Raw genomic sequence first — 25,500 nt, 5'->3', positions numbered from 1 at the left:
TAAAAAGTATATGTGGGTAAATGTACAATTCTGCATTTCTATGATGTCTATAACTAAAATTGTATTAAAATTAATTTTATTTGTTGTATTTTTGAGACTGCCTCATGTAAAATACAGTTTAATGTATATAAAAATAAAACCTGTACTTAAATTATATAAATACAATTTTTTAAAGTTTATTTTGAGAGACAGGGAGAGAGAGTGAGCAGGGGACAGGCAGAGAGAGAGAGAGAGAGATAGAGAGAGAGAGAATTCCAACCAGGCTCCACACTGTCAGTGCAGAGCCCTACTTGGGATTTGATCTCACCAACCAAACTGTGAGATCATGACCTGAGCCGAAATCAAGAGTCAGACATTTAACCAACTGAGCCACCCAGGCACTCCTAAATGATCATTTTAGTCCAATATATTTAAGCAACACGTTTGTTATGTATGATAAATGATGATACCTTTCTGGCCTCTAGTAAACTCAAGAGAATTATTGTGCCTCAAAAAAAGAGCTGTTCTTTTTCTTCATTAGCCCGTCATACTCTAATTGAAAATCTGCACACTCTCTTTAAGAAGTTTAACTGTGTTTATATTTTTCATGGGCTCTGGTTTTATAAAAGCACCCAGTGGCTTACCTTGAATGGGGAACTCCATTACCTAGGAATGTTGACTCATTTAAGTGTTTCCTGAAGAAAATTGCATGCCCTAAATCATCCCAGGGCTAGGTATCGGGTAACTAGAGATCACCCCTATAACCTGAAGTCCACTGGAATTGTTCAAAGTAGCCAATTCTCAGCTGTTTGCTCTGCTCTGCCCTGCCTTTCCCATGGAAAACACAATAAAGTCTCTGGGCTAGGCCTTTCCTTGGCTCCTGCTTCTGCCTCCTAAACAAATCCCAGCGTTCCTTCTGTGACCTTTTGTGGTATGCTGTGCCTCTCATTTCTAGAGACACAGTGAATAACATTAATCTTTTCTCTCAATGTCATTGACCTGTCCATGCTGTCACTAAGTCGCCTTTATAAAGTAAGACCTGGGCCCAAATCAGCCTCTCTCAGCTGTATAATACTACATCTCATGACCCATTTCTTGGCACCCTCATCTTTTTCTATTGTGCCTAACACATTCCAACATTGTACATAATTCATTGGGGTTTTTTTTCATATTTCATATTTCTTCCCGTCTTTCATGAATACTGTAGAGTGTAAGCTTCTTGATGGCTGAGGTCTTTGTCTCTTGTTTTCAAATTTGTTCCATGTACTTAAGATAGGGGTTGAAATGCAGTAGGTGTTTATCGAATGTTTGTTAGAGCCATGAATAAGCGTGGTATTACAGTATCCTTGTTCATCTTTCTAAATGTTTTCATTCTCCCTGAGAGTAGATAATCAGAATTTTCAAGATTGGAAAGAAATTACATTTTGGAGACTAAACCCTGTTGTATTCAGTGTCTCAGCCCCACTGTGTGCTCAGCTTCATTTTCTTACCTCTCAGACTTCAGTGTTTCCAGCTCAGTTTTTGCTGCCATCTTTCACCTGTCAAAGGTATGTCCCCCAGAACCATTTTTGAGTATATCTGTGAACTACAGAACTATGTAATAGCTTTCAGTAGTTTAAGCTACCTATGTTTCTTTTTTTTTCTTCCTTTCCTTCCTTTTTTCTTCCCATCCTCCCTTCCTTCCTCCTTCCCTCCTTCCTCCTCTTCCTCCACTCACCCTCCCTCTCCTCGTCTTCTTCCTTTACCATAATCTGTACTCCCAATTCAGACACTGTCCCTGTAATTGCAAGTGAAGTGAAAATTGATGTGGGAAACAAAGGCAAGAGAAAAAAATTAAATTTCCTTACTGTCTACAGCCCATTGACAAGTCCTTGAAACAGGCAGTGACCTTCCACTAGGCACTCAGCTGCCTTGATGTTGACACTTTGCTAAAGTCACAAGGCAATCTTAACATTATCCCAACCTCAAGGGTCCTGTGAGGCTACTGTAAGCATTTAGAAATTCCTATAGAAATTTTCTTTACCCCTAGCCCCCAACGTATATGTTGGCAGTCATACTCCAAGCATATGCCTACTGATAACATCTGAAGGGTCTCATGACTGAGATTTTACTAAACAGTAATAAATGTAACAAGGTTTCTAACAGCTGCTAGCCCCTCAGGGCCCTGGAAACATTGCGTATATAATCATCACCTGTCACAACCCCAATGCAGCTCTTTCTGCCCCTGAGTCCCGTTCCTGTGCTTTAATAAAACCACCTTTTTGCACCGAAGACATCTGAAGAATTCTTTCTTGGCCATCAGCTCTGAACCCCAACATTTCCACATCAGAAATCACTTCCTAGCAAAGAAATGAGATCATGCTGTTCCAAATCTTTATTTCTGGGTTCAGACAGTCACTTTCGCACATTTGCGGCCACCAGGACCGCGTCAGCCACCGTCCTGGCACATTGAAAAGCATTTATAATGGTCCTTTCCAGATGGGTGGCATAGTCCTAGAGGGAATCAGTATATCAGCTTTTGGGCTAAGAAGGATCATTTGAATTAAAGGGTGCTGCTGCCTGGGTTGCCCTCCATCAGCACCCCCACCTGCAAGAAAGTGCCTCCCTGGACACAATAACCCTCCTGCCTCCTCCCCAGAGGCAATTTGCAGATCTGACCCCTGACCCCTGGCCCAGCCAAAGCACCCAAACTTAAAATTTTCACCTACACGGATTTAAAAACCGGCAAGGAAATGAGTGGACTCGAACTGACATTTGATGAGATGTGTCCACGTGGTTTTGTGGCTTTGGGAAATAGCCACAAGAACGTTTCCAAACATTTCTTTGACCTCCGCATAATACACCCAGCTCCTTGTGAGGAGCGAAGCCCCGTTCCATCCTCGGAGCTTCGAGGTACCATTTCCCAGCGCCCCTCGCGGGACCACTGGGCCCCCCACCCCGGCCGGGAGCGAGTCCGCGGGTGTCTGGGGCCAATTGTTCTGGAGAACCACATTACCCAAAAGCCTCTGCGCCTTGCTTGGTGGCACTCTTAAAAGCGCGCGGAAGGCGACTGGGCGGGACTTCCGGTGTCTTCCCCGCGGCGGACATTTTGTCCGCTCTCGGTGGGCCGCTCGGACTAGAACCTCGGGATCGCAGGTTCGGCCCGGAGTGACGGAAGCGGGAGGACACGGGAGGAGACTCTGTGCTCGCTGCAGGGAGGCTCGGCGGTGGCAGCGCCCGCGAAGGCTCCGCTGCCCGCGACGGCGGCGCGCGGGTCCCGACCTGGGACTCCTCACGGCCCCGTATGGTCCTCCAGATTGTGATGGCGGCCGCGGTTGGTGGATCCGGCCTAGGTGGGTACTTTGTTCCCCGGACCTTGACGCGTTTCGTCCCTGCGCTCGGAATCACAAAGCCTCGAACGAAGGGTGTCAGTTGAGGCGGTTGCGGCCCCGCCTCCGGTGCTCTGGGCCGCGGGGGCCCGCTGTGGGAGGAGCCCCCGTTTGTCACCGCCGTCGAAGTGGTCCTGGCCGAGCGACCGGCACGCGCAGAGGCTCGGAGGGGCGATGAGCCGCGAGGGCTGGGGAAAGTGGGGCCGTCATGTTTGCAGGGGGGTGGGGGGGTAGCGGGCGAGCGGAAGCCTTGCGTGGACTGGCCGGGGGAGCCGCGGAGCAGCGTGAGGCGATCTGGGCTCCGGGGGGCGGGACGAGCCCGGGGGCGGGGGGGCCGGTGAGGAGCCTCGGACTCCGGGAGTGTTGTGGCGGCTGGAGAGGTTGCAGGTGGAGACGTGGTTGGCAGGGTTTCCTCAGTGTCGGATGTCGGATGACGGCTGCTTTGGAAGTAGGAGTCAGGGGCTGTCACAGGTCCGTGTCCGGTTTTTCTCCCCGGAGGTCCGAGAGAGTGCGGCAGAGAGCTGCCCCGCAGGAGTCGGGAGTTGCGCTCGGGACGTGGCAAAGCCGAGGCGCCTCGCAGGGGAGGTGTCCCACGGGCATCTGGGGAGGGGGCTGGGGTGGAGACCACTGAGGGATGAGGCCTCGGGTCGGGAGGCCAGATTCGGGGGAAGAAGATTCAGGATGTGTTTGTCGTGTGTGGTCCTTGGGGTGAGAGATCGGAGGGCAGGGAGGAGGGGGTGGAACGCCCTCATTCCCTCCAGGGAGAGTCCCTGCTGGAGGAGGAGAGGGCTGGAGGGTGTGAGGAGCCTGGCCTGGGATGCAGGGGCAGGTGAGAGGCGCTCCAGATTGGCCGGTGTGTGGACCCAGCAAAGGTTCTGCGCGTGCAGCAGGGGAGAGTCAGCCAGGCGGGGGGGAGCCGCCGTAGCCCAGTCCAGGGCGCTGGTGCACCAGCTCCCCATCTGTTCAGGTAAGGAGAGACCGTGGACGTCTTAGAGGGGCGGCCCGCACACTCCGCAGAGGAGGGTATACCAGTAGGCCGGTTTGGTGAAGGGACACGGGTACACCTGGCTCGCATGAGCAAGTGGGCGAAGATTAACGTGTGTAGCTGTAAGTGTATACTGATGCCCAGTGACGGGTCAAAGCGCCTGCCTCTGTCTGATTATGATGGAAAGTCTTAAGTATCACGTTTTCTGAAAAGCTGAAAAAGAAATCCCCAATTTAAAAATCCCATCACTTCATTTGCACCAAAACCATTTGGATAAAAAGCCAATTCAGAGATCTTTGATCTGTGTGAATGTGTGTGACCCAAACAGCAGCCCTGTTTAGGTGGGTACCACTACTGTCTGCTTTACCGGTGAGGACGTGGTGACAACGGTCTTTGTTCGCACAGCTGGGCGGAGGCGGCACTAAGGTCTTAGTATCTGAGGTGAGACATTCAGAAATCGTGGGCGCGGAAGGGCAGGGCAGGGGTTACAGGAGTCGTTCAGTCCGTGGTGCCCCATGTGGTGGCCTGCCGTCCTCAGCCCCCTCTTCCCTCTTACTGCCAGGTTGCTTTGATGGTGGGAGCACTTAGGATCTCTGCATAGGTGAGTCCTCGGTCCTCAGTCAGTGCACTTGCCCATGATCTTGGTAACCCAGTATGGCAAATGCTGGTGTCTTAGCAATGTTCACCTCCCTTGTATTTGCCTTTGGGTGTGGGGATGCTGGTGTCACTAACGGTCTGTACCTTGAATTTGGTGCAGTGGGATGAAGTGTGGAACGGTGTCCAGGTATAGGAACAAGCTTGGGCAAAAACATCCCTGGAGGCTGAACTGCGAGTGTTCAGGGAGCCTCAGGTCTCCGTTATGTTTGGTGTGATCAGCGAGCAGGGGACAGAATTCAACTCTGGAACAGCAGCCTATGGAGCTGGGCTTCTGTTTTGGGAGTGGTGGGAGCCATGGAAGGTTTAGAGCAGAGGAGTGATCCGATTGGTCTTCACAGGCTTTCTCTGGCTGCACAGTGAAGAAGATTGGGGTGAGGAAAGAAGACTGTTGATGGCTGGACTAGATTGGTGGTTCTGGAGGTGAGGGACGGGTGCTGGATTCTGGGTTTGTTTTTTGTGTCTCTTTAAGTAGGGCCAACCGGACTTTCTGATGTGGATGGTGAGAGAAAGGAGAGGACTCAGGGATGACCTCACAGCTCCCACAGTTTTTGGCGTGAGAAGGTATAAGGATGGAAAAATTCTCAATTGAGACAGCGAAGTTGGTGGTGGGAGTAACTTCCGGAAATAATATCAGGAATTGGGCTTTGACCACGTTGAGTCTGTAGCGTCTAAAGACATCTGAGTGGAGGTTTCAGGTAGGCAGCTGGATGCACACGTTTGGATTTCACAGGAGGGATCCAAGTCCACAAAGTGGCAGCCAGTATATGGATTAGAGTAGAGCTGTGTGTCATATTTATAGAGAGAATCTTTTTGTCACAGTGGCAGTACCATTAAGGGTCTGGAGGGGGGTGGACACGGCAGAGAGGGAGTCACTTAAGAGACAAAGGGAGTGTAGTGTCCATGGTGGGGGAGATAATAGGGTCTGGCGGGGTGCAGGGAGTCTTCCAGAGAGGGGAGACATGAGATGAGTGCTGGGGCGTAGCAGTAACAGAGATGAGATGAAAGTGAGGCCAAAGCAGGCACCCGTTTCCTTTCCTGGGTGCTTCCCAGGCTTTCATGGTGACCTGTAGTGGGACCTAGGGAGTTTCTGCCAAGCTCAGAGGTAGATCAGCTCAGAGGCTGATTGGGTCAGCTGGCAGAGTGACTGTGCTTGGGGTACAAGGCCGGCGGGTGCGGACTCTGAATGAGAACATAGTGTCAAGTGTTAAGCCCGACTGATGAGGATATGGCATCCTTGGTATGTAACGGCAAAGTGGGAAGGGGCTGGGCTTATCTGATGTCTATATGTGGTTCCGGATTGCTGAAATTGAATCAAAGAATAGTGCCAGGAAGGGAGCATTTAAAAGCTGGGTTTAGAGATACACGGCACTGGGAACCATCAGCTGGAGCCAGATGTGATCTTGGCTGCAATAACCAAGAATTCTGTGGATGCCGTGTGCACATTTGCACGTGGGAGGTACCTGTGTTGTGGGTGTCCATAGACCTGAGGGAGGTGTGGTCTAAAGAGTGATGTGTACTGGAGATGGAATCTGAGTTCATAGCCTGGGGGCTTTAGAGGAGAATTCTGAGCTCACATTTGTATGTAAGAGGCGTGATCTCCGGACCAGGGGAACTAGCTGGCAGAAGTGTCTGTTTGTCCCCCACCTGTTGCTCTGGGCTGGACAAAAGGGTTACTAGGAAATGAGGAACGAGTGAGCCGGCACCGATCACACAAGGGCCTGGTATCCTGTCTGAGTTGGGGAGCTGAGGAGGAAAGTGAAGGTGTGGTGGATAGACCAGGAGTCCTGGGGAGAGCTGCTGCCCCCGTGTTCAGTTATTGATGTCAGTCAGGGTCATGTGACTTGGAAGGATGCGCTTGTGTGTTTCTCTTGGGAAGAGTGGCCCAGAGACTTGAGTCACACGGTCTTCCTGGGTAAGGCCCCACACACCCCAGTTTTCTGGGCTGTGCTCTACTCTTTTCCCTCAGAGGTTGCCATTTTCTTTTTTTTTTTTTTTAATTTTTTTTTCAACGTTTTTTATTTATTTTTGGGACAGAGAGAGACAGAGCATGAACAGGGGAGGGGCAGAGAGAGAGGGAGACACAGAATCGGAAACAGGCTCCAGGCTCCGAGCCATCAGCCCAGAGCCTGACGCGGGGCTCGAACTCACGGACCGCGAGATCGTGACCTGGCTGAAGTCGGACGCTTAACCGACTGCGCCACCCAGGCGCCCCAAGGTTGCCATTTTCTTCCCAAAGCTGCTGTGGGCACTGCCATTTTCCCTCAGTAACACAGGTTTTCTGGGTGCCAGGGTTCAGCTGTGTGAACTGCCTCCTTCAGTCCCTGTGGTCAGTCCCTTGGACTACCCTGTTTGCCGTTTTCCTGGCTGTATGTGGCTCTGTCCACATTTGTGATAACCTCTGTGCTCCAGATTCTACCCTTTCCTATAATTGGCATTTCCTTGGGCCTACCTGTGTCATGAATTGTCATCATGGCCACTGCCTGTGGGGCCCATGGTGCTGATCTGCAAGACATTTCTGGTGTTCATTTTGCAATATTTAATTGTCCTTTAATCTCTTGTGGGCAGGCTGCTCTGGGCCACTGCTTTCCTACTTGCCCTGTCTTTCCTCTACGACTTGTTTCTTCCAGATTTTTTGTGGTTGCTGAACATAGCAGGGGAAAGAACTCTGAGTGCCTGACTGAGAGGTCATGACTCTAGCCATGGCTGGAAGGACGTGGACAGGCCCTGGTGAGTAGGAGCGTGGGGAGGGAGCTTCAGGGCTGGCTTCAAATAGCACCAGAAACCTGTCCTGGGCACCACTCCTGTTTGGTGCCCAGGTTATAAACCACACCTATTTCTATCTTTTTCTCCTCATTCTGGACACTTATTTATATCGTTTCTGTCCAGACCTCCAACCCAGGGCTGTCCACGCCCACTCACCAGTGCTCTCTGCTGCTCTTTCTGCAGTGCCGTCCTGTGTTGGACAATGCTGATGTGTCTGAGACATACGTCTGTTCTTAAATTGTTTTTGAACACCAGTTGCTCATTTAAAATCAGATTTTCCTGGGCCTAGACATACATTTCTTTGTAGTGCCCATCAATAGCTAAGGCCCTTCAAAAGTCATCTGCAGAGGAGTAAATTGGATATCCTACTTGCTGGTTCTCCCTGACCTACACCCCGTCCTTGGGTCTTTGTCCCTTGTGAAGGCTTCCTCATTCTGTGACCCTTTGAGTCCCAGCATTGCACAGCAGCTTTTTCTTTAACCTGATCCCACATCTGCTGTCCTACCGACACCCCTGTGGGCTAAATACTAGACACGTTTGTGATGGGGTTGCCCCTTCTCCAAAGTCCCCATTCACTTAAAGAGCATTTTTCTGCCTGCAGGTTATTGGTGCGCGGCGAAAGATGAAGAGGCACCTTCTGAGCAGACCGTTTCTTTAGGAGTCTCCCATGATAGCATTTCCAAGGCAGGTTCATCAACCCAGATGGCTCACCCTTGTGACATTTGTGGCCCCATCGTGAAAGACCTCTTACACCTGCATGAACACCAGGAAATATGCCAAGGACTGAAACCTTACACCTGCGGGGCGTGTGGGAGACAGTTCTTGTTCAGTGCAAACTTTCACCAGCATCAGAAGCAGTACAGTGTAGAGAAACCTGTCAGAAGAGACAGAGGCAAGACCTCATCTGGGAAGAACTGTAGGGTTTGTGAAGAACCTCACCTGTCGGGAAAGCCCTTTCTGTGTGAGGAGCAGTGGAGCCTCCAGGCCAGTCTGGGCAGTCACCAGCGACAGGCCACCCACAGCAAGAAGAAGAGGAGGACTGGGAGCGGGGAGGCCTCTCACAGCGGACAGATGCAGTACAGCTGCAGCGAATGCGGGAAGGCCTTCAACCGCAAAGACACGCTTGTCCAGCACCAGAGAATCCACACCGGAGAAAGGCCCTATGAGTGCAGCGAATGCGGGAAGGCCTTCAGCCGCAAAGCCACACTTATCCAGCACCAGAGAATCCACACCGGAGAAAGGCCTTACGAATGCAAAGAATGTGGGAAAGCCTTTAGCCGCAAAGACAATCTTACCCAGCACAAAAGAATTCACACCGGAGAAATGCCTTACAAGTGTAGCGAGTGTGGAAAATACTTTAGCCATCACTCCAACCTCATCGTACACCAGAGAGTTCACAATGGAGCGAGGCCTTATAAGTGTAACAACTGTGGGAAAGTCTTCAGACACAAATCCACACTTGTTCAGCATGAGAGCATCCATACTGGAGAAAATCCTTACGTTTGCAGTGATTGTGGGAAATCCTTTGGCCACAAGTACACCCTCATTAAACACCAGAGAATTCACACTGAGGCAAGGCCTTTTGAGTGCATCGACTGTGGGAAATTCTTTAGTAGAAGCTCTGACTTTATTGCACACCAGAGAGTTCACACAGGGGAAAGGCCATTTGTGTGCAGCAAATGTGGGAAAGATTTCATCAGAACATCCCACCTTGTTAGGCACCAAAAAGTTCACACTGGAGAAAGGCCATACGAGTGCAACGAATGTGGGAAAGCCTATAGTTTAAGCTCCCACCTCATTCGGCACCAGAAGGTTCACACTGCAGGACGGCTTTAGGAGTGCTTTCAACACAACAGGACTTGTGTGGAGAGGGGCTTTGTGATTGCCCTTGGAGAGGAAGACACCAGTCAGATGTTGAACCTCATGTATCTGAACATTAGCACTGGGGAGAGACCTTAAGGATGCCAGGTACAGGGACACTTTCATGGGTTGCGTTGCACTTGCAGACCTGCTCAGGTTCCTTGCCAAATTTGCCACCCAATGTCTGTGGCAGAAACCATCTCAGTTCTACCAGCTTCGTTTCTGTATGTCCTCAGGGACACCTCCAGTCTCTGGAGGAAATTATGAGAATCCTGAATTGAATGGGATTCCTCATTCCCTCCCCACTGACTGGTAAAGGTGTGGACCTCACCCATCTTTAGCCAAGAGGACCTGAGCTGTGTTCTGGAGGCTTACAGAAGAGTTTTACTTTCTTCATGGACATTGTTGGCCTCATGTGGTACATGCGACATATTTTTCTCCGAGTCACCCCACCTGGAGAACCACTTGTCTTCTGTTGCTCTGGTCTCTGTGATAATAAAGACATTATTTAAACCATCGTTAATCTTGGACGTTCTTTTACTGTTTGGATTGGTTTGCAGACACTAGGCCCTGCCAAACGGAAGTGGTAAACGGTGCTTGTGGGGGCCTCCAGCTTCAGGTACCTCAAATGGAAGAGCAGGCTGGCACAGAACCACTCTCAGTCTAGTTCTGGTGTTGCTGACACAAGCTTTTTAGGTGAGAGGTCAGGGGTTTGTGGGCCTGATTTTGTCTGGATTTCAGCGTAATTTGAGGGTGGTGTTGAGGAAGGTTGGGGCAGCCTTCACGGTGTTTGGGAGCGGCGTGGATTGAGTGTCTTATTTCCAGCATAGGTGCCACGTTTCCCAGCACTGTTAGGGGAAGCTGTTTCTGAGGACCTGCCAAGTTCCTGCTGCCCTGAAGGTCAGAATCTGATCTGCTGCCCAAGTCTCTGGCTGCAAGACCTACCATCCCAGGAAGGAAACAAAAATAAATTTCACCCTGGGTGTGAATAATTGGAATTGCAGAGACTGCAGCAAGTGAGAGTGGATGTGCCCATTTTAAAAACGTCCACAAACATTCCAATCACTGTGACTGTATGAGATCAGGATGCGTGGAAATTCTTAGGATCTCCAGGGCTGTGTCACTCTCTGACCAAGGTCAGTGGCAGAGCAAAGAATGTAAAGTTTACCTTGATACTTGTACCTCCCTGGCTCTTTACCCAGTGTCTTTGCTACATGGGCAAGAACTGGCACAGACATTGTGGTCCAAAGTTGTAGTTTTTGTGACCAGCCAGAGCTTCTGGGGACTCCCTTGCAAACAGCCTTCACTGCTTGCCAGTTTTCCTTAGTGCTGAGGAAGAGGCTCTCTTCACAGGGCATTTGGAGAGAGAGGGTAGAGTCACTATATTGGTGCTCGATCTGGTGTTCCAGTAGAAGCACAAGACCCGGATGTTAGTGGAGTCATTTTTTATAGTTTCATTGAGGTGTAGTCCACATGCAGTATACTGCACATACTTAAAGCGTACCGTTTGGTAAGCCTTAACATATGCCAAACCTGAGGATCACCCAGCCATGTTCTTGGACATACCTACCCCCCAGAGTTACCTCATGCCCCTTCCTGATACTTCCCGTGTCTTCCCTAGGCAACCGTTGATTTACTTCCAGTATGGATAAAGGTGTCTTTTCTAGATTCTTCTTTATAGTGGAACCTTAGAAGTTTATTATCATCTGCTGTCTTCCATGCAGCCTTATTTTAAGAATCACTCCTGTTGTGTGTATAAATAGCTCGTTCTCTTCATTGCTGAGTAATGCTCTGATGGGATATACTGCAGTTTATCCCTTTATCTTAATTGCCTTTTGTTTTTCCCCCCCAAATTCTGAGTATTCAAAACAAAGCTCCTGCAAATGTTAATATAAAGTCTTTATATGGACATTTTGAGCTGAGGAAATTTCTTTTTTTTTTTTTTTAATTTTTTTTTTTTTTCAACGTTTTCTATTTATTTTTGGGACAGAGAGAGACAGAGCATGAACGGGGGAGGGGCAGAGAGAGAGGGAGACACAGAATCGGAAACAGGCTCCAGGCTCCGAGCCATCGGCCCAGAGCCTGACGCGGGGCTCGAACTCACAGACCGCGAGATCGTGACCTGGCTGAAGTCGGACGCTTAACCGACTGCGCCACCCAGGCGCCCCGAGCTGAGGAAATTTCTAAACAAAGTGTTGAATGTGCGGCCTTGTCTCTTACCATTTATGGTAAAATGTAATAGGGAAGAGATAATTGTAGGGAAGAACTATTAAACAGAAAAGACCCAAGATTTGATGATTTGGGAAATTCTTATCCTGTCTTAGTTGCAAAAGACATTGTAAGGAAGTGATTCATGGTGAGAAAAGCATGTTCTGGAGAACTAGCCACAGGTGTTGCTGTACAACCTTTTGTAAGATCTCAGCAAGATCAGAAGAACAGTATGCGGGCACATGACATTTCTTTGAAGAGATTGTGACTAAACAGGCCCCTCTGCAACCCGAGAGCACCTAAGAAGCTTAAAGGCATCCCACGGCCAGCTCAGCAAAAGTCAAAAATAGATAACGGGATCATTCAGGGGGGAAGTCTGTGGACCAACCTCTTGTGTAATGGAGTCAATCTCTGGTAGATCCAGAAGAGCCACAAAGCTCTCGAGAAATTCATTCTAGTAGAAATAACGTTGGATCTCAAAGGGACAGAGTACAAAATTAGGACTTCCAATATTCTACACACATGAAACTGGCTAAGCAAATTTCTAAACTGTAAACCTTTGTTACCTGTGATGGGAAAGGAGGACTCCGAGGGCAGAGTAGAACCCAGGGTGGGGAGCTGTGAGCCCAGTGGCCAGAGGCCTGAACCACAGAATATATTCCCAGGCCTTGGTACCTAATGTAGTTTGCTAAACTTGATTTCAAATTTTCTTGGGACTTGTGGCTTTTACTTATTTTTTCATTTTCTCCCGTTTTGAAACAATGCGTATACTGTTATCCTAGGTCCATTCCACCATTTTATTTTTGGAGCAGTTACCTTGTTTTCTAATTTTACAGACCCACAGATGGAGAGGATTTGAGCCCCGGGGTGGATTATATCCAAACCCTCACCCATACCTGATTTAGACAATTTAGATGATGAGATTTGGGTGTTAGAGTTGATACTGTAATAGAATGAGACTTTTTGTGATCTTGGGATGGGCATAATATATTTTGTAAGTAGGACACATAACGAATCTGAGGACCAGACAGTGAACTGTAGTGGATGGAATCACTGCTCCCCAAAATGTCCATGCCCTAATCCCCAGAACCTGTGAATGTTCCTGTAGATAGCCAATGGGACTTCGCATGTGTAATGTAATGCAGTTTTTGGTGAGACTTAACCAGGTGGGCTCAATGTAATCACACGAGTCTTTGAAAATGGAACCTTTCCCAGCTGCAGGGAGACAGAGGCAGACAGAAGAGTCAGGGCTGTATAAGGCCCTTTGACGGCCCATTGCTGGTTCTGAGAAAAAAGCTAGGAGCCAAGTTGAGCATCACACATCTGATAGACAGCGTCTTCAGTCTTGATTCAGCAAGATCAGGCCAGAGTATTGAGTCACAGAAAGAGCTCTTTGAAGAAATTATATGACTTTGCAGATCTCAACACAACCAGAAAGCACCTTGGAAGCTTAGAGATCTGTTCCACAACCACATGGAACTAAATTCTGCCAACAGCCCACACAAGCAGGAATCTGATTTCCCAGAGCCTCCAGAAAGGAACACAACCTGCCAACTTCCAGGCACACCTGGAGCCCCAGGGCCTGGGGGAGAACCCGGCCAGTGCACTGCATTAGAGGTATGCATGCCAGGGTGGGACTTGCCTTCGGAAAGGCTTTGGTTCAGAGAGGAAGGAAGCCGGAGCCTCTAAGTGCCAAACTGCTGGCTTAGAGGTGGGGTGTCAGGTGGGCACCCTGCCAGAGGCCAGGGAGAGCTCTGGTCTAACTGGCTGTACCTCTCTGGGCTCTCTGGCCTCCAGGTGTACGGCCCCCCACCCCCCTCCCCCGCAATCCCTAGCAGTCCAGCTCTGGGGCTCTCCATGTGCCTTATTGGCCCAGCCTGGAAATACCCCTCTCGTCTAATGGCTTCTTGGCAGCAGCGTTGACTCCTTGGCCCTCCTGCACTTTCGAGACGCGCAGCCCCGGTGGCTGCCCTGGCCCTGTTCTGCACCCTTGGCAGCCTGCTCCCTCCGTGGCCCAGCCTCCAGGCCAGCTCCTGCCCCACTGTCCCCACACTACTCCCACCTTCCCCCTGCGTCCCTAAGGCTGCTTCCCTCACCTGCTCCTGCACCTACTGTCTACTGCACCCCGGTGTCTATAACCCACCTTCTACCACCTGGTCTTGAGTTTGGCTGGGTGCTGTAAGCCCCTGTGCCATCCCTGGCACCTCAAGGTATTAGCTTTTCTCTGCCTCCCGAGCCTGCTGCAAAATCACTCCCTCTCCCTCACCCTATGGCACAGAGGAAACCCTGAAATAAGTGTAGTTCTATTAGATCTGGGTGAGAGGAAGTGGTCCAAAGGATCCAGAAAGCTGTGGACCTCTGGGTGGTGAGATCATTCTGAGGTTTGAGGGAAACCCTGGGGTTTGCAGTACCAATGTGAACAAGAGGGCTGCTTCCCATTCGAGGGTAAGAGGGGCTTTTTCCATCACAGGTGTACCTAAATCAGGGTATTTTACTGGGCACCTATAAGTGGTTCCCTAGGAATAAGTGAAGATCCATCCTCTGGTCAGATACTCAAGTCTTTCCATCAGAAAGACTGTTCTCACATGGTGACAATTTCATTCTCCGATTTTCAGGTGTTTGTCGTTTTTGTTTTTGTTTTTTTCCTGCCTGGCAAAGACTCTCATTTATTTTCTTTCCTGTTTTCTGGTCAATTTCTCTGGTCTTTGTTTCCGGCTGTTCAGCGAATCTTAAAGAATTCTTCCAGAAATTCAGGGTAGCCACTGGGACACTGCTTCCCAGTAGGGACACTGGAGTGGAGCCCTCTGATTTCCCTCCCTTAGAGCCTGGAGACAAAAATCAGGGTACAAGACTAACGTGACTAGAATTTAGTTATGAAAGGGTAGGAGCTAGAGTTGGGAGGTACAGGGAAAGAGGAGAGGCAAAGAATTGAGAGATCCACTGAAACTGTTGACCGTGTCCAGATCTATACAAGTGCAAGAGTAAACTATGTGAGGTTTAGGAAAGCACCCCTAGAAGGCAGTATACTGAATAATTCCTGCAGCTCCTGGAGGGCTGGGAATCATTTATGTTCTCATCTGCCAGCATGGAAACATCCATTATACAGTGTACAGAACAACAGGTAGAATCCTCAGAAGTGTATCACCTAGATAGTGAGACTTAGTTAAACACAGACTAAATTTTGCTCTGGACTCACACTGGAAAGAATTAAAAGCAAACATTCGAAGGAAAAACAGCTACCAAGTACTTTTAGTGAAAGCCATGACAAAATCTGAGACTATTTAAAGGGACACAAGCAAATGCAACACTTGCCAATGTAACGTTTATCTTGTCTGGCACCCAGTAAATTTATCATGCACACAAAGGAGCAGGAATGTAAGACATATAGCGTATTAGCATAAGAAGAAAATAGAAACAAACACCAAAAGTGACTGAAATGATAAAACTAGACAAATATGTTAAAGAGCTTTTATAAATATACTGCATTTGTTGTTGGAAGCATAGGAAAACCAATAACTTGATTAAAAGAGAAATAGATTAAAAACATACAAAAATAGATCTATGTGGAATTTATGGGGAATATATCTAACAAAAAATACACTGCATGGTATGAAAATCAGATAAGATATTGAAGAAGAAAAGATCAGTGAGTTTAAAGATGTAGTTATAGAAATTATGCAAAATGAACCACATAGAAAGGAAAAAAATGAACAAACAGCAAAAGTGACTTGTAGAAAAATATCAGGTGGTCTAATACACTATATTTGGTATACTAGAAGCAAGAGCATACCAGGGAGGGAAGGAAGGAAGGGAGGAAGGAAGGAGGGAGGGGGGTGGGGGGGGAGAGAGAGAGAGAGAGAGAGAGAGAGAAACGAAGGGAGGAAGGAAGGAAAGGAAAAACAAACAAACTGAGTCATGCCTCTATAAAACTAAAAAACCAGAGATTGGTTTTTATGCCAGTACCACACTGTTTTAATTACTACCACTTTGTAGTATAACTTGAAATCTGGAATTGTGATGCCTCCAGTTTTGTTTTTCAAGATTGCTTTGGCTATGTAAGGTCTTTTGTGTGTCCATACAAATTTTAGGATTGTTTGTTCTAGCTCTGTGAAAAATGTTATTGGTATTTTGATAAGGATTGCAGTAAATGTGTAGATTGGTTTGCGTAGTGTAGACATTTTAACAATATTTGCTCTTCTAACCCACAAGCATGGAATGTCTTTACATTTCTTTTCATCATCTTGAATTTCTTTCATCAGTGTTTTATAGTTTTCAGAGTACAGATCTTTCACCTGTTTGGTTAGGTTTATTCCTAGATATATTATTGGTTCTGGTGCAATTGTAAATGGTATTGTTTTCTTAATTTCACTTTTTGCTGTTTTATTATTAGTGTAGAGGAATGCAGCAGATTGCTGTACATTGATTTTGTATCCTGCAACTTTACTGAATTCATTTTTCAGCTCTAGTAGTTTTTTGGTGGAGTCTTTAAGGTTTTGTATATACAGTATCATGTCATCTGCAAATAGTGAAAGTTTTACTTCTTCCTTACCAATTTGGATATCTTTTATTTATTTTTGTTGTCTGATTGTTGTGCCTAGGACTTCTAGGACTATGTTGAATAAAAGTGGTGAAAGTGGACATCCCTGTCTTGTTCCTGACTTTAGGGGAAAATCTCTCAGTTTTTCACCATTGAGTACAATGTTGTCTGTGGTTTTTTTCCATATAAGGCTTTTATTATGTTGAGATATGTTCCCTGTAGATCTACTTTACAGAGGGTTTTTTTTTTTTAATCATCAGTGGATGTTGTAGTTTGTCAGATATTTTTTCTGCATTTATTGAGATGATCACATGGTTTTTATTCTTCCTCTTATTGATGTGACATACCACGTTGATTGTTTTGTGAATATTGAACCACCCTTGCATCCCAGGAATAAATCCAACTTGATCATGGTGTGTGCTTTTTAAAAATATATTGTTGGATTTGGTTTGCTAATATTTTGTTGAAGATTTTTGCATCTATGTTTATGAGAAATATTGGTCTGTAGTTCTCTCTCTCTTTTTTTTTGTGGTATCTTTATCTGGCTTTGGTATCAGGGTGATACTGGCTTCATAGAATGAATTTGGAATTTTTCCTTCTTGTATTTATTGGAATCATTTGAGAAGAATGGGTATTAATTCCTCTTTAAATGTTTGATAGAATTCACCTGTGAAGCCATCTCTCCTAGGCAGCATATAGATGGGTTTTGTTTTTTTATCCACTCCGTCACCCTATGTCTTTTGATTGGAGCATTTAGTCCATTTACATTCAAAGTAATTATTGATAGATATATATTTATTGCTATTTTGTTACTTGTTTTGTGGTTGTTCCTATAGATTTTCTCTGATCCTTTCTTTTCTTGCTCTTTCATGGTTTGTTGGCTTTCTTTAGGGATATACTTGGAATTCTTTATTCTTTGCATATCTATTACTGCTTTTGATTTGTGGTTACCATTATATTGGTGTAAAACATCTTATTCATATAGCAGTCTATATTAAGCTGATAATCACTTAAACCATTCTTTACTCCTCTCCTCATATTTTGGGTATATCAGCTCATATTTTACATCCTTTTATTTTATAGATCCGTGGACTGATTTTTACAGAAATATTTATTTTTACTGCTTTTGTGTTAAAAAAATACTCTTATTTTTTACTCTTCATACTCTTATTTATGGTCTTCCCTTCCACTCAGAGTCCCTTTAAAATTGCTTGTAGGTCTAGTTTAGAGGTTATGATCTTTGGTTTTGTTTAAACTCTTTATCTCTCCTTCTATTCTAAATGATAGTTTTGCTGGATAGAGTATTCTTGGCTTAGATTTTTCCCTTTCGGCACTTTGAATATATCATGCCACTCCCTTCTAGCCTATGAAGTTTCTGCTGAAAAATCCTCTGATAGCTTTATTGGATTTCCCTTGCATGTAACTATCTTCTTTTCTGACTGCTTTAAAAAATTTTTTTCTTTATTGCTACTGGTGACAAAACACAAGAAACAACAGGCATTGACAAGGATGTGGAGAAAAAGGAACACTCCTGCACTGCTGGTGGGAATGCAAATTGGTGCAGCTACTGTGGAAAGCAGTGTGAAGTTCCTCAAAAAATGAAAAATAGAACTACTGTAAAATCCAGGAATCACACTACTGGATGAAAGAGTACACTTATCATGATGAAAAAAATTCAATGATTAAAAAATATATCCGAAGCTAGGAAGAGGCAAGGAAGGAATCTTCCCCAGAGCTTTCAGAAGAAACATGGCCTTACTAACATCTTGATTTCAGGCTTCTAGCCTCCAGAACAGTGATAGAATAAATTGCTGTGATAGAATAAATTCTAGCCTCCAGAACTGTGATAGAATAAATTGATGAACTTGTTTCATCAACCGTAGGAAACTAACACATCAACCAACTTGGTCTAATTGATATTTAGAGTCTTTCTCCAACAACAGCAGAACATATTTTAAGGTCCACAAAGGATGTTCATCAAAATAGACCATAGCCCATAAAATAAATGTCAATAAATGTAGAATGATTAAAATCATGAAACTATATACTCTGACCATACGGGAATTCAACCAAGACTTCATAAAAGAATACTCTGAAAAAAGCCCCCACATATCTGGAAATTAAAGAAAACATTGATAAACGATGTTTGGGTCAAAAAAGAAACCACAAGAAAAAGTAGATAATATTTTGAACCAAGTGAAATGAAACCCAGTATTTCAAGATTTACTATCACTGAGATTAGAAGAAAATGTATATATATATGTATATATATATGTGTGTATATATATATATGTATATATATATATTTTTTTTTTTTTCAGTGCAAAAATGTGGTCTTATTAAAGCACAGGGACAGGATCCATGGGCAGAAAGCTGCATTGGGTTTGTGAAGAACAACTGATCAAGTACTCATTTTGTAAATTAAAAAGATAAGTAAATACTTTCAACATTTAAGTTAGGACACTAAATATAAAACAAAAAGTAGACAAAAGAAAATAAATATTAAAGAGCAGAAGTTAATAAAATAGATGATAAAAATAGAGAAAATCAATGAACCCCAAAGCTGTCATTTAACTAGATCAATGTAGTTGATAGATCTCTGTGTAGATTGTTAAGAAAAAAAAAAGACAAATTACCAATATAAGCAATGAAAGATGGTATAGCACTAGATATATTAGAGATATTAAGAAGATTATACATGATATTTTAAATAACTCCAACAACTCTATGAAAACTAGAAATTGACAAAAAAGAAAAACTTTCTTGAAATACTTCAACTACTCATGGTCACTGAAGAAATGAGTAATCTGAAATGCCCTCTATTATAGACATTGAACTGGTAGTTTTAAATTTTTCCACCATAATTTCATGCCAATATGGCTTCACTAGTGAGTTCTTTTAAATATTTAAGAAATAATTCCAATTCTACTAAAATTATTAAAAAAAAAAAAAAAGGATGGAACTCTTCCCAACTAGTTTTATGATTTTAACTTTAACTTGATACCAAAACCAGGTAATACTATGAATAGAAAACTGCTGGGGTGCCTGGGTGGCTCAGTCGGTTAAGCAACCGATTCTTGGTTTTCAGCTCATGTCATGATCTCATGGTTTCATGAGTTCGAGCCCCACTTTGGGCTCCGTGCTGGCAGTGAGTCTGCTTGGGATTCTCTGTCTCCCTCTCTCTCTGCCCCTCCCCCACTTGCACTGTCTCTGTCTCTCAAAATAAATAAATAAAATAAAATTTAAAAACAAAAATAAAAAATACTTGAAAGAAAGCTGCAGACCAACACCATACAGACACTAATGCAAAACATCCTTAAAATTTTAGGAAATAGGATATAATGATGATACATAGATATAAATTACATTACAACTCTTGTGAGGTAATATATATATAAATATATATATATCACTATAGTTGTAATACACACACACACACACACACACATATACACGTGTATATACATATATAAAAATATTTCCTAAGTAAATGGAAACTATCTCATAATGTCGATACAATGATCAAAATGAGAAAATTTAATGTTGATCCAATAGTATTATGTGTTTCAAAGATGATATTAAAATGTCAATTATCCTATTTTTTCAAGTCCAGAATGCAATCCACTACCATTAATTATATTTTTTTCTCATTTTACTTTAGATAGATAGACAGATTTATCCTAGAAATTAAAAAGAAAAAAAACAACAAGATTTTCAGGCATTATTTAAATGATTACTATTATTTACCATGATTATTACTGTCATTATTATTCACATTGCTTACTATGATTAAACATTTCCTAGAGCTGATGAAGAATCAAATGCAAAATTATGAAAGCAAAACAATTCTAATAAAAATCAACAAAGTACACTGAAAGACACACCCATATCACATTGCTCCCCAGTGAAGAGAAAAGGAAGATTGAGAAATAGCCAGGAAGGAAAGATAGATGACCTAAAAAGGAATGTCCTTAAACAGAGAATAAAATTTTAAAAGAAATAATGGAAAATAGGGGAGAATCACATAATGTTTTGAAGATGTAGAAATAAAATTACTGGCAACTCAGGGTTGCATATCATTTTCAATAATCCTACAAGAGCGGGACCATCATGAAAATATATGCAAATAAACACTCAGCGTCTTACTACCAGCAATGCTATCAAAATGGATTTCTAACTTTGTACTTGAGAAAGAAAAGTTATCCTGGACAAGAATGGGATGTGCAAATGAATAAAAGCATTTGAAATAAAAGCATTCTAAAGCTTTGAAGAGTTTGGGGAAAGGGACTAAATAATTTTATTTTTTAAAGATTTAATTTTTGGGGGGGCGCCTGGGTGGCTCAGTCGGTTAAGCGTCTGACTTCGGCTCAGGTCATGATCTCGCGGTTTGTGCGTTGGAACCCCACGTCAGGCTCTGTGCTGACAGCTCAGAGCTTGGAGCCTGCTTCAGATTCTGTGCCCCCCGCTTCCCTTCTCTCTGCCCCTCCCCAGCTCACGTTCTGTCTCTCTCTTAAAAATAAACTTAAAAAAAAAAAGATTTAATTTTTTTAATTTTTATTTATTTTTGAGAGAGAGAGAGAGACAGAGTGCGAGCACGGGAGGGGCAGAGAGAGAGGGAGACACAGAATCTAAAGCAGGCTCCAGGCTCCGAGCTGTCAGCACAGGGCCTGACACAGAGCTCAAACCCACAAACCGAGAGATCATGGCCTGAGCCAAAGTCAGAGGCTTAACCGACTGAGCCACCCAGGTGCCCTTATTTTTAAGTAATGTCTGCACCCAATGTGAGGCTCAAACTCATCACCCTGAGATCAAGAGCTGCACGGTCCACCAACTCAGCCATCCAGGCACCCCAATAATTACTAATTTTAGATTCTGACACAACAGTGATGAAAGTGAAACTCTACAAGGTAACCTCCAAGAAAAGTGAGAAAAGGATCTTCTATACAAGTGGGGGGTTGCATTAATTTTAAACAACTCAAAGGATAGAAAGAAAAGACAGAGGTACATCAGTTTATGATTATGAAAAAATAAAGTTAGAAATTAATCCAACCCATAAAATTTAATTTGAAGTAGAATGACTTTTTATTTTAAAAGTCTCTTGTTAGACTTGTATAGATAGGGGCAGCCAGGATTTAATTGCTAAAGAAGCCTCACAGGATTCCAAATGACTGAAACCCAACTGCAGTTTGTTGCAAGGAAAAGAATACAATATAGCAAAAACATTTAAGTAAGATTATCTATTCCAAGCAAGGCCTGCCTCACAGAAAAAGCTAGAGAAGTCAGATGTAGATCCAGTGGTGTTCCCTCTGTAAGTAGCTCTGCATTACTTTACTCTCAGTTCAGGAGCCACTAGTGTAGACAGAACACCTGGGAACCAGGGAACTCAAAATGAAGTTTATACACTTCAGGTCCTGGAGGCATGTTCCCTCTGTATAATCAGCTTCAGCACTGGAGAGCCTCAGGCACTCACAGACCCCAGGTGAAAACATATTAGTAAACAATATCAATAAACTTGTGTGAACTGCCCCCACACTCGCCTTGAATTTATAAGTACAAAGCAATACCAACCATCAGTACGTGGCATGCTTTGACCACAGTCAGTGTTGTGTACTGTTTTCAGCAAAACCGCTCAGGCTAGTTCCAGACCAGCTGGACTGAACTCACAGAACAGTCTACCCCTCTAACCATTGGCCTTTTCATGACCAAGACAATCATTAAAAAAAACCCCACATTATTTCAAGTTCCTTTTTTTTTTTTTTTCAGAGCATGGTAGTTTTTATTTCTCCTTCTGATCATATTCTGTGTTTATTTTTTTCTTTTTTCAATATATGAAATTTACTGTCAAATTGGTTTCCATACAACACCCAGTGCTCATCCCAAAAGGTGCCCTCCTCAATACCCATCACCCACCCTCCCCTCCCTCCCCCCCCCCATCAACCCTCAGTTCGTTCTCAGTTCTTAACAGTCTCTTATGCTTTGGCTCTCTCCCACTCTAACCTCTTTTTTTTCCCTTCCCCTCCCCCATGGGTTTCTGTTAAGTTTCTCAGGATCCACATAAGAGTGAAACCATATGGTATCTGTCTTTCTCTGTATGGCTTATTTCACTTAGCATCACACTCTCCAGTTTCCCTTTTTTAAAAGTAGGCTTCACACCCAGGGTGGGGCATGAACCCACAGCCCCCCAGATCAAGACCTCAGCCGGGAGCAGGAGTGGGTGCCCAACTGACTAAGCCTACCCAGGCACCCCTCAAGATACTTTATTATTTTTTTTCAACGTTTTTTATTTATTTTTGGGACAGAGAGAGACAGAGCATGAACGGGGGAGGGGCAGAGAGAGAGGGAGACACAGAAGCGGAAACAGGCTCCAGGCTCCGAGCCATCAGCCCAGAGCCCGACGCGGGGCTCGAACTCACGGACCGCGAGATCGTGACCTGGCTGAAGTCGGACGCTTAACCGACTGCACCACCCAGGCGCCCCAAGATACTTTATTTTTAAAACAGGTCACAGCACTAAGCTTTCGGCCCATTCTGTTGACGCACAAGCTACAAATGTTTGCCCAGCAGCTGAGGGGAATTCTTTAGTGAAGTGAATAAAAATCCATATAAAACAAATATTCAAATAGTTTCCATAGGAACACAGATAAGTGACCCCTCTCCTAGTCTTCTGTATTGGTGCATCCGTGCCAACCCTACTCACAAAGACATTTCAAAACTAGTGGTAATTAAGTGAAACGGTCCCCCCAAATCCCATAATTCAAGCTAGACTCGAAGTTAACAGCTCCAGGAGCGGCACGCACACGTTAATGCTAGCTTAACGCTAGCGTTGGCGCAGACAGCCAAAGGGGGTGGGGGGCCGGGGGGGGGGGGGCGCTCCATCCTGCTCTCCCAAGCACAGGCCACAAGTCGCAGGCAGACTGCTGGCGTCCTGCTCCTCCACTTCCGGTGGGAAGTCGTGGTTCCGGATTTCCTGCATCAGTTGCCATGTTGACCCGACATCACACGGTAGACAGTTGGCCTCTGGGCCGTTGAAAATAGAAACAGCAGCAACTGTTAAGCACCCATGTTTTCAAAGAGCGTCCAATCGCTGGCATGCATCTCGGGCAAGTCACAGCAACGGTCCCCATATGCTGCTTGAATAATACTTCTCATCTGGTTTGGGTCTCTTCTGCAAAAGGGGCTTCATGTGTGCATGATCATAAAGGATGCAATTAAATGATCCAGATACTCCATCATTCATGTAATGCATAAAGATTTGTTCACGCGACTCCTCATCAGAGCGTGTCTGTTCCTTTAACAGGAGGTTTTTTTGTTGTTTTTTTGGCAATATTAACTGTAAGCATGAAAGCTGATGCAACATCATATATGCTGGGTTCAGCTATGATTCTCATCCTCGAGTCTGATGGGAAATACTTGTTCAGTGCTGGGATGATAACACTGGTGATCTCTTCACATTTAAGCTCAGGTCCAGGAAAGCCACGCCGACAGACATCAAGCAGATTCGTGTTGACACCAACCTCAGCTCCCATATCAAAGACACAGTGGGCATCAGAGATGGCCTGCACGAAGGTCTCAAGGTCGGTACAGCTGCTTCCCACACGGAAGCTGCCACCGAGGACATCAATACTTAGCCCTCTTGCCGGTTCCCAAATAAGCCTGCTGGTTTTGAGTGTGGCAGCATTTAACACTGAGGGGACAGACTGCTTTGGAATCATCACTGGCAACCCGCAAAACCAACCTTGCCTTTGGATGTTCCCTGGCAACCTTCATCATTCAACTTTACTAATGAAAGTCATCATCTGGACTCCATTACTGGCAGTACACTTAACCTGAGTCACTTGTTTAAAAGGGTTTGTCTAGGGGCGCCTGGGTGGCTGAGTCGGTTGGGCGGCTGACTTCGGCTCAGGTCATGATCTTGCGGTCCGTGAGTTCGAGCCCCGCGTCGGGCTCTGTGCTGACAGCTCAGAGCCTGGAGCCTGTTTCAGATTCTGTGTCTCCCTCTCTCTGACCCTCCCCCGTTCATGCTCTGTCTCTCTCTGTCTCAAAAATAAATAAATGTTAAAAAAAAAAAAAAGATAAAAAAATAAAAAATAAAAATAAAAGGATTTGTCTAGATAATCCTCCCTAGAGCTATCCTGAGACTCCGTACCAATTGTATTTCAGTCTTGCACAAATTCTGTCCCAATGGCAGCTAGCTACATCTTCACTGTGGTTCTGCTATCATTGCATTTGACTTGTGTAAAAGGCCTGAGCTGCCGAAGAGCTTTTAACCACCTCAGATGTTTCTTTAGGATGTCTCCCAGGTCTGTGACAAAGAAGGCATCGTTATCATCAGAAGACGAAACTTCATTAATTTTTTGGTCCAGAATGTCGTTGGCAGTAAAGCCTTCCTCAAGGAAATGGCGGTCAAACTCTGCATTACTAAAGCTGTTCATTGTTTCTTGATGTTCCTATGGAAAACTGAGAGATGGAATTTAAAGAAACTATTGCCAGTTTTTCACAAAGGCAATTCTCTGGAATTCCAAGTCCCGCTGAAAATGTGTGTGCCCTCGGTGCAGCAGTGGAAATGTTCTGATGAACACAGAATTTCTGTCTTAGAGGGCACAGGCTCCGTGGGCCACGCCCCATGGAGATGTCGCCGCCAAGTATGCAGGACTGCCACCTGAGGCGACTCCACAGCTTGGCAGGGGGGAGGATGAGAGGGCTGACCAACCACATAATTGGACAATTAAATGCACAGACTATGCATCATATAATAAACAGTGATTGGTACGGGTTTAAACCAAAGCATCGAGTATCACCAGCAAAAGTGTCTTCCATATTTTGTTCCAATTTCACAATTACTTTGGCTGCCTTGGTCTACGTTTGTCTGTACCTTAGAGTATGCATATGTTGAACAGTTAAGAATTGTAACCAATTTATTATTCATCAATTTTAAATCTACAGGCCAATTCTACCTAGAGATAATACCCTGTGAAATGAGAAATAGAAAGCATAACCACATTAGTATGTCCCATATAGTCATAGTCAAATCAAACAAAAACTGTCCTATGAGTTTTGAAAGATACTATTAAGCATGAAGGTGGGGGAATCATAAAGCTAAAGGATGGAAATATCTTTACCAGGTAAATATTTATCAGAATATAG

At 44.8% G+C, this 25,500-nt stretch overlaps 1 protein-coding gene and 1 pseudogene across 5 annotated transcripts; one reads left to right on the top strand and one right to left on the bottom strand.

The window, feature by feature from the left end:
• Positions 1 to 3,041: 3,041 nt before the first annotated feature.
• On the top strand, positions 3,042 to 10,130 carry ZNF134 (zinc finger protein 134). Of its 5 annotated transcripts, XM_058707856.1 has the most exons (4): positions 3,042 to 3,311; positions 5,328 to 5,409; positions 7,617 to 7,716; positions 8,354 to 10,130. In XM_058707856.1, exons 3-4 carry the CDS (start codon positions 7,677 to 7,679, stop codon positions 9,586 to 9,588), a joined length of 1,275 nt encoding a protein of 424 aa, XP_058563839.1. In that variant the 5' UTR covers positions 3,042 to 3,311; positions 5,328 to 5,409; positions 7,617 to 7,676; the 3' UTR covers positions 9,589 to 10,130. The 5 variants fall into 5 exon arrangements, with proteins under 5 accessions (XP_058563839.1, XP_058563836.1, XP_058563835.1 ...); XM_058707853.1 differs by lacking the exon at positions 5,328 to 5,409; XM_058707854.1 differs by lacking the exon at positions 3,042 to 3,311 and having other exon boundaries at positions 4,889 to 5,409.
• A 12,997-nt stretch (positions 10,131 to 23,127) lies between these two features.
• LOC131500082 (ornithine decarboxylase-like) lies at positions 23,128 to 24,400 on the bottom strand (annotated as a pseudogene).
• Between the last annotated feature and the right edge of the window lie 1,100 nt (positions 24,401 to 25,500).

The sequence above is a fragment of the Neofelis nebulosa genome, chromosome 17 (assembly GCF_028018385.1).
Source record: "Neofelis nebulosa isolate mNeoNeb1 chromosome 17, mNeoNeb1.pri, whole genome shotgun sequence".
NCBI lineage: Eukaryota > Metazoa > Chordata > Mammalia > Carnivora > Felidae > Neofelis > Neofelis nebulosa.
Note: the sequence above shows the minus strand (reverse complement) of the source record. Positions and strands in the feature narration are given on the sequence as shown.